At 37.4% G+C, this 16,344-nt stretch overlaps 1 protein-coding gene across 1 annotated transcript in view; it reads left to right on the plus strand.

Annotated features, from left to right (window-relative positions):
* Window positions 1-16,344, plus strand: part of LOC131230258 (protein SWEETIE) — a 135,261-nt gene that overhangs the window by 66,961 nt on the left and 51,956 nt on the right. The window contains exons 25-29 of the mRNA XM_058226088.1: window positions 7,451-7,600; window positions 7,822-7,871; window positions 8,019-8,118; window positions 8,206-8,262; window positions 13,105-13,172. Coding sequence (XP_058082071.1) covers window positions 7,451-7,600; window positions 7,822-7,871; window positions 8,019-8,118; window positions 8,206-8,262; window positions 13,105-13,172 — 425 coding nt within the window. The remainder of the gene's footprint in view (window positions 1-7,450; window positions 7,601-7,821; window positions 7,872-8,018; window positions 8,119-8,205; window positions 8,263-13,104; window positions 13,173-16,344) is intronic.

Consider the following 16,344-nt stretch of genomic DNA (forward strand, 5'->3'; position numbering starts at 1 on the left):
ATGCGCTGAAAACTTAGGTGGGGTCCACCATGATGTTTGTGAGAAATCCACTCTGTCCATCCGTTTTTTGAGCATATTATAAGACATAGGGCCAAAAATGAGCCGGATCCAAGACTCAAGTAGGCCGAAAACGTGAGGATTGAAGGTCCACAGTTGAAATATTCGTGGGGCCACAGGTTTTGAATCAGTCGAATATTTGGGTTTTCAATTCATCCTAGTAGTAATGACGTAATGAACGGTATGGATGGAATGTAAACATCACTGTCGACCCAGGAAGGTTTCAATGCTAGGAATTTCCCTACCCACCGTTTTCTTTAGTGCGGCCCACTTGAGTCTTGGATCCTGCTCAATTTTTGCCTTAAGTCTTAAAATAAGCTCACAAAACTGATGGATGGAGTAGATTTCTCACAAACATCATGGTGTGCCCCAGTCTTGCGAAAGGATTTAGTAGGAAATCTGCGTCCCATCTTCGCACGACACATGCCCATACCTCGTGTGGTACACTAGTCAATTCACACCCTCCATCCATTTTCATAAGTAATTTTAAGGCGTGAGCCCAAAAAGGAGACAAATGAAAGATCAAGTGTACCATACTACAAGAAAATGTGGTGGCAATGATGTCCACCATTGAAGCTTTTTAGGGCTCCCCGTAATGTTTATTTGCCATCCAATCTATCCATGAGGTTTGACAAACCTGGATGGGAAAACATAAATATTAGCTTTATCCAAAAAATTTATAGCCCTAAAATAGTTTAATGGTGATCATTCAATGAGCATTATTTTGTGTGGTGTGGTCCACCTCAGATTTGGATCTACCTTATTTTTCGGCCCATGCCCTAAAGTGACATGTTAAAATGAATTCCAATTGATGTTTGGATGTGACTCATTTTCATACATATCTTTATACATTTATAAATGGTATGCATCATATTTAAATATATTTACCTTAGTTTAATCAGATAACGCATAACTTAGTACCTTATACAAAGGAAATTTATTATGTGCACTTCTTTTTTGATATTTTATGATTTAGAAGTGTGCATTAAGGTCTTTTTAAATAATCTCTGAAGTTTCATTAAAAAATTCAACCATTTTGCTAATGTTTCCCCATCTTTCCCAAAAGTGCGATAAACTATGCGATACAAATGATATATCCCGTGCGATAACTGATATGTATCTGTATCCCAAGGGTGCGATACTGATATTTCGAACACTGTCCAACCCTAATCAAGGATTCCCCCCCTCCTTATCATAGTCATCTCTAGCTTTAAGAGCACATGGCCAAACCATCTCAATCACTCTCTGTCATTTTATCTCCTATTAGGGTTTAGTGTAAATTTTGTTTTAAACGACGTAAAGCCATTTTAGTGTATATATATATGTATATAATTTTAGTCTTCCCACATCTCCATCTGAACATCTGTCTTTGGAACACTCATTGTCTACTTGTTGTCTACACATAAAAAAGAAAAAGAAGAAAAAAAAAACACTCGTTCTACTCATGTTGCTTCCTAATTGCTCAATACTTTGCCCTATTCAATCAAGGTATTCAATAATCGCAGCGGTCACCATGATGGCGAGTCGTTGGACCATTACATTATGGCCCTTGTAACAGTCATTTTAAAGAAAAAAATGCGAAAATTTTGAAGAAAAATTTGGAAAAATGATAGGATTCCAATTATATGTTCTTTATAGTTTTGAACATATTTATGATGGTGTCATGGGCCATTCTTTGGTAAGAATGTTGTCATGGGTTGTCTGATGATATTATTAACATGAGATGCTTAGACTGACTTCAAAAGTCCTATATTTAAAATTATAAACATCTACTATCAATGATCTATGATAAATTTGTGGAAAGAAAAATAATAAATTCGGATGAATAGTGTCGAGCTGAGTTGGGTATACTTGAATACACCGTCTAAATTTATGCAATTTGTCGAACTCATCCCACTAATGTATATCCCTAACCATTCTTACACCACTTCCCTCAAGAAATTCGAGGAAAAATTAAAAATAAATTCGTAAGAATAGTATTGGGCTGATTTGGGAGTACTCAAATACTCCCAAAACGGGTCAAAATTCATGCAATCCGTGGGATTTATTCCACTAATGCACATCCCTAAGCAGTTGACATCATTCCCTTCAAGAAATTTGAGGAAAAAGATAAAAAAATTATCACCATTCATGCCCAAAATCACCCAAAATTACTAAAAATACCAAAAATAGAACAAGATATGAAAACACTGATTTTCTGCATGCATGCGTAGGTCTAAACTCTATAAATGTATTTGAATTATCTGCACCCGAAATATTTTACATAAGAATAATTTCTTTTTGACAATTGCTGAAAAATTGGAAAATTGGTAAAATTATATAAACATGGCCAAATTGTACATAAATCTGGAGAGATTTGGTAATATAATGTCGAATCAATATATTTGTAGCAAGAAAAGACAAAAATGGAGAAGGAAATTTTTTTTTTTTTACCTATTTTTCGAATTTTACCAAATTTACCCCATGAATCTTTGATTATTTGAAAATGTCTTAAAGTTTGTGTTTTAATCTTTAAAAATTACTCAATTGTAGTAAAAAATGGGTTAAAATTTGTGTTAGGAAGTAAAATTGTCAAAACCAGTTGTAAAAATGAGAGAAAAGAATGAGAAAATGCTACATACGTCATTATACATGGTCATAACGGACCATCCCATTATGTTTCGAAGTTTTTGACATGGCGCCATTATGACCCTGCATCGCAGAACGGCCCATGCTGTTACCATTACGTAATGGCTGTTACAGTCGTTACACAACCATTTGTGTCTACCTTGTATACAACAGTGCTAGTCGAACAGTCTTGTAAGATTTTTCCTTCTGTCCTTGGTATTTTGCAATTATGCAGTTCCCTAAAGGCATATCCTCACTTCATCCACCCAACTCAAATTCAATTGGAAACATCCTCATCACTCTCTCCATCATCTTGAATTGTAGAATCAATGTGACGAAATGCATTGCCTTGAGGAGCCTCCTAGTCATTGATTTTTTACTAAAGCTATGCCTCTATAGCTATTCCAACTAAAGTTGCATTCCAGGTACCAGTCTTGGTTCTGCTAATTTCCAAATCTTTTAACACTATGGCTGTTTGAAACCTTCAATTTAGCATTCACCCATTCTCTATTCTAATTGACCAACACCAATCACCTACTAACAACATACCCCAAGGAGCTTTTCCTTAAACTCTAACGGTCCGTTCATTTATAATAAATGCAAAAGGGCATATAGGTATCATGTATGAGTATATTGTTAGGATGCTTCATTTTAAATGCTCTCATCATATCCCTCGTACATGCTTTTAAGAATCCTGATTGATATATCATCTTTCCCCCTCAGCACCTACGATATAACCTCCTTATGCACTCTATATGCATTTTCCATATCTATAAAAGTCATGTGTAGGTTTGAAATGCATCATTCCATTTTCAATAGAATGTATGAATCACATGTTATGGTGGACCCCCTCTAATCCACAATGATGCACATTGTTTTGGCTGATCCTCCGTTTAATCTTTAAACCCATATACCAATATTTGGATAAGAGGGTCCACCATAACAGTGTGCATCGTACATGATTCCTATGCGATACCCATACTCTGGTATTCTATGATGCTCAATGGAATTAAAAGCCGGTGTTGAATGCCAATGAACTGACTAACTCCATAAGCCAGAATGGTATTTTTTAAAGTCTCCACTCTAAGAGAGAGTCAAGGAAATATAACTAGTCAAGATCAGTGTTTTAAATAGCTACTCTATGTAGTGTGTAGCTTATGGTACGTAGCGTAGCTTAGCCTTAATGCTATGTAGCTCATGAAAATAGCTTGAGTCACGTCACATGTGTAACCTATGCTACATGATAATTTGCATACACTATACACTACATAGACTACGCTACACGCTATGTAGCTTACAATACAAGTAATTTTCATTGCAACATTAAAATCAATTAATGTTTTCAATGATTATTACAATTTTCCATTTTCAACAAGAATTAGCCCATCTTTTCAATGCTTTTAGTTAAAATGATATAAGTAATAATATTAAATCAGTTTTGTTGCTCTTTCTTTACTCTTATACTTAATGATTATTGGGCCCCATGTAATGGTCATCCAACCATAATGAAGCTGGGGCCTTTGCGCTCCTCCTTCGATAAACTCGTGTAGGTGCTCAAATGCGCTCATCAAAATTATTTTATTTGTTCTTTAAAAGAGATTAAATGATATATATATTCTTTCAAAGTTAAGTCATGTAGCTTTTTATTTTTTGTGATTTTTTACTTCTTAATAGGTCAAAACACCAAATTGATGTATTACTTACCTGTAATCACAGTGTGCCGTAAAAGGCCGTTGCGTAAAGGTAACGTTGGCAACCAGTACACGTTACGGGGTCGTAACAGTTGTAACGGCAGTTTTGGGAAAAATGACCCGTAACAGCCATTACAACCCTTGTAACGACCCGTTACGCCCCTTGTAAAGGCCATAATAGCCCCGTAACGGTCCATTACTGGGCCATTATAGGTTTTTTAGGTTATTTTTTTCAATAATTAAAAAAGTGACCGTAAAGGCCATTATGAGGGTCGTAACAACAATTATAGCCTGCATCGTAAAGGTAACGGTTCTGGCCGTTACGACTACCATTACCGTTACGAAATACCTTGCCTGTAATCTTTTTATGGATGGTTACAATCATGTTGACTTATATGTATTATGGAATGATACATAGAAATCAAAATATCTCTTTTCGTCGGTCTATAGTATCAAAGGCCGCTTTTCCACCATGATTCTACATTTAAGCAAGGTAACAAGAACATAAATTATTAAAGGATCCTAGTATGTTTTTTTAAGGGAAATTTCTTGAAAGACAAAAAATAATAGGAATAAGAATCCTATGGAAGATTAATGAGTTAAAAAGAAAAAAAAATTCTGATTTATTTATATTTTTCAAAATTTTAAAATAATTTTTTAAGACAATTGTAAATGATCTTACGATTTACTATATGATTTGTGATTCGATACAATTCAATCCCTTCTATGATTTACGATATGATAACGATTTTGACAACATTGTATGACGGTATCATACTATAATTACATGTATTGATTACCATGGATATAGAAACATATGTCGATATCCCTGATATTTGGGAAAATATTGCTGAGTGAGGAAAACATTGGGAAAAAGTTGGAAATTTTCAGTGAACCTACAGGAGATGTTGAAAGACATTTACACATTTAGGAATCAAAATATCACAAAGAACAACTACATATAATAAGTTTCAATTTATAGGGTCCTAAACCATTTTCTGTTGGCAAAAAAAAAGCATTGCAGTTATTAACAAAATGAATTCATCAAATACCATACAACGCAAATAATAAAACAAAAGCAACCCCCACTTCAGTCGTGCTCGTCGTTTCTCGAATGGAAAAAACCAACCCCCCCCCCCCCCCCAAAAAAAAAAAAAAAAGAAAGAAAGAAAAAGAAAAAAGGCAGCCATTATTACATCCACAAACTAAAAGAAAAAAAAATCCGTTGCCTCAAACCCACATGGAGTAACGAGGCATCTCGAAATTGTCTCTCGTCTCTCCCCACCACATGCATACATGATACATCTATGCATCCATCCATACATTCGTGATACGTCTGTGCATCCATTCATTGATCTATCCAATCATTCATATGTACACGTACTTACATACATGGATTGTGTACATGATTTTTCCATCCACATATTACATGCATACATGATTAGGAAACAGCATAATTATTTTCAAATATAAACAGATTTTTAATGTGTATTTCTTAATTTTCAAAACTTTCAACGTTATCCCCCATATCAGTGATAAGCTGATAATATGAATGATATCGCTAATAGAGGAAAATGCTTGCCGATAATATAAATGATTTCTCTGATAGAGGAAAATACTTGCACTGGCTGGTTATCAATATTATCAGCATTATTTTGGTGATATGGTTGATATTGTCGACCATAAAACCCCAGTGATACCCATAATATCGCAGATATTATTGATAATATCAGCAGTCTTTGGAGCACTGGGTTCAACAGATAAATCAGCCTGGAAAGGCCCAAGTTTGACAACCTTTTCTATTGAACCCAGCCGAAGCTTAGGACCTGACCAATTTATGGTTGTTGGGGGCCATACTTAGACCCAGTGTTTCAAATAGCGCCCGTAGCATAGCGTGGCTGTAGCGCCACGTAGCGTCCCAAATAGCGTAAATCCCCTGTAGCATACGCTATAGGGTTCGTAGCGTATGCTACAGCTATGTAGCGCGTAGCGTCCGTAGCATACGCTATAGGGTTCGTAGCGTATGCTACAGCTACGTAGCGCATGCTACAGCTACGTAGCGCGTAGCGTCCGTAGCATAAGCTACAATGTATTTTTTTACTATTTTAGTTTTTTAATAATTTTTCAGGTTTTCTTTGTTTCTAATGTTGAGAAATGTGACACTTGTATTGTACTTGATACTTTTGACCTATGGAATTTTTATTTCTTTTCGTAATTGTGACCTGTGGTTTCAATTAGACATTATTAATTAAAGTGGTTTGCTTAGAAAGTTGTTGATGTGATAATTATTTGATTTAGCTTATATATGTGGATTGACTTTTGATAAATGATAGCTAATAACTTTTTTGAACATGCTTATAATTGATAAAATGAATAATCTTTTAGGCATTTTTATATATTTTTTTTCCCTTTTTTTCACTATTTATTATATTTGTCCTATTTTTAAATTAAAAAATAGAAGTATCAAGTAGCTTATGCTACACGCTATAAAGGGCTGAGCGTTACGCATCACGCTACCGCTATTTAAAACACTGCTTAGACCTAATTTGCAGAACTGTGGGTTTGTCGCAGTTCTAAATATCAGGCCAGGCAGTCATCTTCTGATACTTCCCCATCCAGATCCAGCACATTGCTACCAAAAAATCAAATCAATGGCCTCATGGTCTGTCTTGTGTTTAAATGAAGGGTACATTTGCAAATGTATTTTACGTGCGCATTACTCTTTGAATCCTTGGTAGACTCTAATCATATAATGTTATTCATACCCACAGTCAGTTCGGATGTTCGAATAAAATTTTCATTTTCAAATGTCTGATAGATAGATTTTTTTTTTTTTTTATAAAATTCTTTTAACGCATGGAAAACATTTCTTATCATTATAATGTTATTTATAATGTTTTCTTATAATTTCTTTTCACCTTTTAGTATTATTTATAATGACTTGAACCATCGTGTTGATTGGATATATTTCTATTATATATCTGATTATTTCCTTCTTAGTTTTATCTTCTACCTTTCATTTTATTAGAGGAGTGTTGGTTGTATATTATGGCATTGACCAATGAAAGGATTAATTGATTTACTTTCATTTGTAGGCAACACTCTTCCTTGCCATGGAAATTCTTTTGTCTGAGGAAAATGGATGGGTTAATCTTCGACAAGGAATAGGTCGCCTTATAAATGCTATTGTTGCTGTCCTTGGTCCTGAGCTTTCCCCTGGAAGCACTTTCTTTTCACGTTGCAAGGTACGGATATGCAAAATTGCCAATGTCTCTAGATAGGCTTATATTTGAAAAGCCACGAGTGCATTTTCTTTACTTTCACATTTTTCTTATCCTATTGCTTTATGATTGTCTTATACTGTTCGAAATAAATTAACCTGAATGACTACATTTACTTTTCATGGATTATATTTACACCAAATGACAAGCGGAGTCATATTGACTTGTGCATGCATTTTATTCAGTCTGTTGTTGCAGAGATAAGCTCGGGACAAGAAACGTCAACTCTTCTTGAGTACATAACTAACATAATTCTCAGTTTATGCTTTTTTCTTTTACTGGTCATGATAGCTTCCTATTCAGATACAAGATCATTCTGAATGCAGTGGGATGACTTCCATTTAAAGTATGTGTTTTTGATAGTACATTTTTGATATTGCAGGTGTGTTAGGTTCACACAACAACTTGTAGTTTTTGCTCCACAAGCCGTTTCTGTGCATTCTCATGTTCAAACACTTCTTTCCACTCTCTCTTCAAGACAGGTAAGCCTTGAAAAGGATTAGAATATGTTTAATATGTTACTTAGTTTGTGCACTTCTTTAGACATAATTTTATTCTGCATGAAACAGCCAACCCTCAGGCATCTTGCTGTATCAACTCTGCGGCACCTAATTGAGAAGGATCCGGTAAGAAATTTGTATAGGCGTGGTTGGCTGTCCTTGACCTTGTTTCTGCCAGTAAATATTTTTACCAATTGTAGTTTGGTCGCAAAACATGATATTGACTAGAGAGCATATTCGCTCGAAAAAAATATTGCAAGTCATAATTTAACATTGACAATTGTCAACATTTGCTTCTGAGATGCATCTTCTCCCATATCTTTCTTTTATTTATTTATTTATTTATTTTTTAAAAACACACACACACACACACACACACACACACACACACATATATATATATATGATAACCATTTCCATCAGTTAGGTTTGATATATCTACAATTTTATTTTGGATCTCGATGCCAATATTTTCAACTGTGTAAATTCCAGATGTCACTTGTATTGCCATTGTATCGCCGATATTTTCAATTGTGTAAATTCCAGATGTTGCTTGTATCACCAGTGTATCGGTGATATTTCGATAACATCACCAATGTCTTGATATCACAAAAAATCTGTTTATTAAAAAAAATTCCATTTCAAATTTTTTTTTTTTTTTAACGGGTGCATGGTTGTATGTTGTAGTGTTCAATTTGCTGACAATAATATCAATAATATCGCAATATTATCGGTATCTAAGATAGGCGATACTAAGACCACAATCTTTTGTTTCCTTTCTAGTTGTGGACGATTTCCTGGCAAAATCTCATGTTTTCTCAATATTCAGAAATATCGATGGATTTTGGATGGAAGGTTGTATGCTTGGGTGGATAGATGGGATGGATGGATGGATAGATGGGATGGTTAGATTGATTTCTTATTGTAGCACATAAAGCCCCCACTAAATGGAAACTTATTATGTATGCATTTTTTTATTTGCAATTTTTTAATTCCTAAATATTCAAATATGTGTATTTTAGCATCTCCTAAAGTTTCACTGAAAAATTTCCACTGTTTTGCCCATGTTTCCTTAATGTTTTCCAACATTTCCGATTATTGGAGATATTAATATTGTTTCTTTATCCCCAACCAGTGAAACTTGTAGTGATATCGATACTATGAAAATTGCTTCGATGCCACCTTTTCACAAAGAAAATGGTAATCGACCTTGATGTGCCTGGTGCTTTAATGATAGTCTGGATTGGAGGTGAATGGCAGTCAAATTGGCACACTGAGGATTCATTATGGCAGAAACAAGAACACCCAACTCAATCAATGAAGTCTTAAACCAAAGGAGTTCACACACCCCATGAGCAACCATGGCTCAACACTCCGCCTCTTGAACAAGCCACAACTAATTGCTTCTTTTCCTGGTAACCAGATTCCCATCAACCAATGTATAGTAACCTGAAGCAGATCGATGATTACAAAATGAACTGAGCCTAATCTGCGTCTGTAGAGGCCTTAATGTGAAGTTGTCCATGCTTAGAATTCCGCGACCTAGGGGACCTTTCAGAAACTTCAAGATGCAACAAACGACATCTAAGGGACATTTTCTTGAGACATGCATGAGTTAACTTACCATGCTAACTACATATGTGATATTAGGATAGGTGATCGTCAAATAGAAGAGTTTACCAAATAGAAGAGTTTACCAATTAATCATTTAGTATTCCAACATCAGGTGGAAGCTCATCAATATCGAGCTGTATGCAATGATTATGCTAAATTGGAGCATCTACTATCCAAGCACCAAGATAATCACTCTCGTGCAGAAGATCAATAGCCTACTTTTGTTGAGAGATGACAATGTCTGTCTCAGATCTAACAACTTACAATGCGCAAAAGAATAGCGAAGAGGCCCAAGATCCTTAATTTAAAACTTCTTAAAGTAGGTAATTTCAATCATTGGATACCACACCGATATCGTCCCCCATCACAATGATATTTGTAGAGTAATATAGAAGAGAAAAGAAGATGAAAAAAAAAAAAACCACTCATAAGTACCCCCGAACATTAAGAAATAAGACTAAACACATAAATATGACAAAACACCATGACTGGGTGGGCCATACAATTGTATGATTCACAGTCATGGTTGTTAACACTCCGCCTCAACCTAGAGCATAGATGTCGTGGATCTCAAGCTTGGAATATATGCGAGTAAAGTCAGTAGACCGACTGAGTGAGAGCCTTGGTGAACACATCATCAAGTTGATCGACTTATGATGTATAGATTCCTCTACTGGAGACCTCATGTACAAAGTGACAGTCGACTTCAATATGCTTGGTTCTCTAAGGATAAATTGGGTTGTTTGCAATATGGAAGGCTGCTTGATTATCACAAATAACTGCATTGGTAGGTTCACTGCAAAACACATTTCTTGCAACTTCTTGATCTACATGAGTTCACAGGTGGTATGAGCCATCACCATATATTCTGCTTTAATGCTGGATTGGGTTACAACACTCTTCTTTTTAATCTTTCATGTAACCAAATTTCCTCCCACAAACATGTAGTATGCGGTAGTAGACTGCCTATTGGTTAGAGAGGGAACAAGTGGGATTCAAGTCGTATATAAAAAGGGATTCAAAGGTGGGATTCAAGTCCTTTTGCTTAAGATTTGACTCAAATCGTTAATTGTAGGATTTTGACAACACTCCTGATGGGATAGGAGATGTAGAAAAGAGAACAAGTGGGTTAAACTATTGTACGGTCTAAATTACAATTATCTAGGTGGGCCATTCGTTCACATGACTCATATTTATCAATGGTACCTTCCTTTCAGACTACAACATAGATATAATTGATGCTCACTGTGGAAAATGTATGTTTAGATTGATTTCAGCTGAGAGCATAAGTGAGTACTTCAATGAGCTGATCTTGAGACTTTATATACGACGTAGGAATTTTACTACAAGAGATCTCACTTATGAAATGATAGTTGACCTCAATATACTTGGTTCTCTCATGAAAGACTGGGTTGTTAGCAATATGAGTTGTCGCTTAATTATCACAAAACAACTGCATTGGTGTCTTTAACCACACTAGCTCACATGTGGCCTGGGCCATCGATTGATACTCAGCTTCAATGCTAGATAGGGTGACAACACTTTATTTCTTGCTCTTCCATATAACCAAATTACCTCTCACAAAGGTTCAGTTCGTTTGTTGACCACTTGTCAGTAGAAGCTGCCAATCCGCATCAGAATATCCTGCAACATGAAGATGATCACGTTGTTTATACTGTCTTGGGTCTTGAGCACCTCACTTAATTACTAACTACCTTGTGATTTGGATTCATTGGTGATCAACTGGTTTAGTACCAAGGAGACAGTTTTACTAGTAAATCCATCACATACTTTCTTTGGGATAGGTTGATTCAGTAACCTCTATTCCAGTAGAAATACCAATGACAATCCAAATCTTTTGTTAGAAAAAGAACTTAAAGATATTGCTTAGGGTCCTCAATCCCTCTACTATTGTTGCTTGTCATCACAAATTGTCTGCATATACTACTATTACAATCAACCTTGAAACACCATTGCATATGAAAATTGAATGATCAGCTTGGCTCCGCTTCAATCCATATGCCAACATTACTTTGTTAAACATGTCAAACCAAGCACTTGGAGACTTCTCAATCCATTCAGCTATACCATTTTGATGTGGAGTAAGCACATCTTGCTTGATGTAACTTACCATTTTAGATAAATACAAGTTAAAAGACAGAGAAACATTGTCCTTAGCATTATCTTAACGAAGCACTCACACTTTGGAATTAAACTGATTATGCAGTTCCATATGAAAAACTTTAAAACTAGAGAATAATTCAGATCTATCGTTCCTAAATAAAGCAAAGTCATTGTAGAGTAATCATTAATAAATGTAACAAAGTATCCGTGCCTTGCAAACTTCAGACTCAATTGGACTCTATACATCTGAATGCACTAAAGTGAATGGAAGTAAACAATGCTTTTCCACTCTAGGTGGGAAAGAGAATTGACCATGTTTGCTTAGCTTAGACACTTCAAACTATAAGACTGACACAATGGATAGTGAGGGAATTTCACTCTAAGACTGACATAGAGGATAGTGAAGGAATGTCACTCTTGAGAATATGGATGACATAGATGACAATGCCATTGGTAGGAGAATGAACTAGTCGTGCTCTAACAGATTCACGATAAAAATATTTAAGTCCACCATGTTTAGGCCCTCCATTAATCTTCTTCCTTGTCCTGAGATCCTGAAAAACGCAATGTGAGGGATAAAAGGTCATAGAACAGTCGTGGAATTTTGCAAGTTTACTAACTGGCATAAGATTAAAAAAGGGAAATTTGGTACATGAAGCACAGTGGATCAATAGAGCGTAGGATTAGGATGAACAATGCCCATTCCAGCACATACTTTGGATTGGTACCATTTGCTGGAGTGACAAACACTCAACAATAGGGTATCAACAAGAGAGAAAACAATGAATTCACCTATCATATGATCTGATGCCTCGAAACCAATGACCGATAGAGTAGAAGGTTCTAAACAAGTTTTACCTGATGTCACAAATGTAATTTTGGAAGACAAAGGAGCATCAAAGATATGTTGATTCTTCACTAATTTGGAGTACTTATTCTTGATGAGATGATCATGTCATTGGAAGTACTTTGCTAAATAACTTCTTTTTTAGCACTACAGATGGCACTTATGGATGTGTGTACATTGTATGAATCAATAATTTCTAGCAGTAATGAGATGAGAAATCAATTTTCTAGTAAAATGATTAATGAATGGGTAAGATTGTTTGCATTGTTTTCATGATTTCAACATGGGTTTGCTCTATCTATATGCATGCACGTTGTATGAACAAAATTTATGCCCTCCGAAATTTCATATTATTTGTAGGTCACTGGCTATCATCTTTGTAGGTTTCCATTATTGATGAGCAAATAGAAGTGAATTTGTTTGGAATGCTCGATGAGGAGACTGATCCTGAGTATGTCACCATCTCACACCTACATCTTTGTACATTTGAATATGTGTATCTAGGTTCTTCTATCTTGGGATGTGCATTACCAAGCATGATTGTCTTCTGTCCAATGCAGATAAACTATATGGTAGCTTTTACCATGTAGTTGACCTCTGTGCCTCGCTGTGATGTACTCTAGGGTTCCAAGACATCCATCAGATTCATCCTGTGTTTAGCCCCATGCTCCCAATATCATCCCAATCTGTGAATCAGGTGGGCCACAATACAGGGAAAATGTTGGGAGTGGATGTCCATCATTCATTGTGTGTGGGGCCAAACGTGCTCTTTATATATCATCTAATCCATTCACCTGATGCATCTCATCAGGATGAAGGAACGCCCAAAAATCAGGCCATTCCAACACTTAGGGGGCCCCAACGCAAAACAAAGGTGGGCATGCCCTCCTAATTTTCTCCATGTTGTGGGCCACGTGATTCATGGATTGGCCTGATTTTTTCGGTCTGTGGCTAACATGTTGAGAAGCATGTGATGGCCGGCTTGGATCCTTGCATCACCATGGTAGGGCCCACAGAGATTTACAACCTTGTAGTTTACTGCACTGGTTCATTCTTCATATGTATGTATGTATGCGCCCATGCATGTGTAGTCAACTGCACTGGATCATTCTCCATATACATGTTCAAGTCCAACCGGCTGGAGCATAAGTTACGGACCAGCCAGTGGATAACTTCCAACCCATCTGGTTTGCCCCACCATGAGGATCACCTTGCGCAAAGATCAGCCTCATCCACTCATCTGGTGGCATACACAGAAAACAATCTACAGCTGCTGGTAAATACCGAAATAGTGCCCCATCAGATGAGTGGATGAGGCTGATCTTCGCACAAGGTGACCCCATGGTGGTGTCAACATATTGGACAGGTTGGATGTCGCACACACATGACGGGTTGGAAGTTATCCGTTGGGTGGACCATATCTTATGGTCCAACCAGTTGGATTCAAGATCTTTGATACACACACATATGAGAAATGATGATATCTAGTCAACTACATGGGAGTGGCCATGTAGATGACCAGTTTTTGGGGCCCCCATAAGGTTGTTAATACTGCAGTACTGGTGGTATTGTTACCATCATAACATAACACAAACACATGCTCTCACCATAATATAACACATATAGAGACATGCACAAACACGCATAGTCTGTGGTGCCACTGGTGTTCATCCAATCTGTGCAACAGGGTGGATCCTATCATCAGGTGGGCATGCTCAAAAAATCAAGCCGATTTAATTGTCAGCTGGGCCAGACCATAGACAACAATGTGCAACCACCCAAAAGCCTCTAAATTCACTGTATTGTCCATGACGATCTGTGTGTCACATCCAACCCATCCATCATGTTCACCCCACATGAATTTCAGGTTTTCGGGATGGTATTCCATTGTTTTCTTTAGTGTGGTCCACTTGATGTTTAGATTGACCTGATTTTTGGGCTAGATACTTTTCATGGAAATTGCAAACCTGGGACACATCGGTAGGTTCATTGGCCTCTCATTCGGAGACAATCCAGAAGATTTCGTGGCTCTGTTCTAGTGTATAGAGGCGCGCGGTCGGCCCCTTTCAACATTGGTACCTCGGCGTAAAAGACACTCGTACAAGTCATAACAGGGAACTCCAAAGTCTTCTAGCTAGTCCTAATACTATGTGTTTTAGCGAGAAGGGAACGGCCAAAGTTGGTCTTAGGGGCAGATCAGTTGCGTAATGATTATTATATCATGGAATATAAGAGGGGTGGGTTCTAGACAGAAGAGAAGTATGATTAAGGATATTTGTTCAAGAAGCAAAGCGGACATCATTTGCTTGCATGAGACTAAAGTCCAATCTTTTACTGACAGCATTCTTAGTTCGTTGTGGCAGGTGAAAGATGGCTCATGGGTGGCCTTGAATGCTAAGGGTAGTGGTGGTGGAGTATTAATCGCGTGGAATCCAGCAGCCTAGGCTTTGGAGCAGAGCTAGATTGGGGAATTTTCGGCATCAGTTATCCTCATTGAGGTCAATTCCAACCATAGCTTTCTCATATCCTCTGTGGATGGGCCGAATCAAGTTGGTCATAGGGAAGATTTATGGAAGGAGCTGAGCGATGTCAGGAAGAGGTTTGCTGGGCCGTGGTGCATAGGTGGCGACTTCAACATCACTCGATATTCGGAAGAGAAATCTACTGGGGGCAGGTTGAAAGCGGGTATGAGACGCTTTTCAGATTGGATCGAGGACCAGGAGTTGATAGATATGCCCCTGATGGGAGCTCGTTACACATGGACGAATGGGAGGGCAGACCCGATTCTTGCGAGATTAGACAGGTTTCTTGTTTCCTTGGAGTGGATTGATCTTTTCCCTTTATCCTCTCAATCCTCCCTCCCAAGACCGACGTCCGATCACTGGCTGATCAAGCTGTCCATGCCTGAAGATAACTGGGGGCAGAAACCTTTCAGGTTCGACCTCTCTTGGTTGAAGATTGAAGGTTTCCCTCAGCTGATAATAGGGTGGTGGGCTGATTTTGTAGTAGAGGGATTTGCTGGCTTCAGAATTCTTTGAAAACTCAAGCTTCTTAAAATCAAGATTAATGAATGGAAAGTAGCTTTCCTGTGTGCCAGAGACCGGGAAACTGAGGACATTCTTGCTGAGATTCAGGCTCTGGATGACTCATCTGTTGACAATCCCTTGTCTGCCGACTCTTGGAATAGAAGGGCTCAGTTGATTCACGATTATTCTTCAAGAGTGTGTGAAGCGGAGACTTCGTGGATGCAAAAGTCGCGACACAAATGGATTGCGGAAGGGGACAAGAATACTAGATGTTTTCATATCATGGCCTCTGTGCGTGCTAGAGCCAACAGGATCAGTTGTTTGGAGATTGAGCGTGAGCGGACTGAGGATCAACAGTGTATATCTGAGGAAGTTGTTGGATATTTCAGCTCTTTATTTTACAAAGATAACTGGCGTAGGCCAAAGCTTGATTCTCTCCCTTTTAGTCTGATTTCTCCAGCTGATTCGGTCGCCCTGGAAGCCAATTTCCCGGAAGAAGAAGTCCTTCAAGCTCTTAAAGATATGGAAGGAGATGAAGCCCCTAGACCGGATGGTTTTCCGATCGCGCTTTTTCAGTTTTTTCAGTTTTTTTTGGGA

Source organism: Magnolia sinica, chromosome 17 (assembly GCF_029962835.1).
Source record: "Magnolia sinica isolate HGM2019 chromosome 17, MsV1, whole genome shotgun sequence".
Taxonomy (NCBI): Eukaryota; Viridiplantae; Streptophyta; class Magnoliopsida; order Magnoliales; family Magnoliaceae; genus Magnolia; species Magnolia sinica.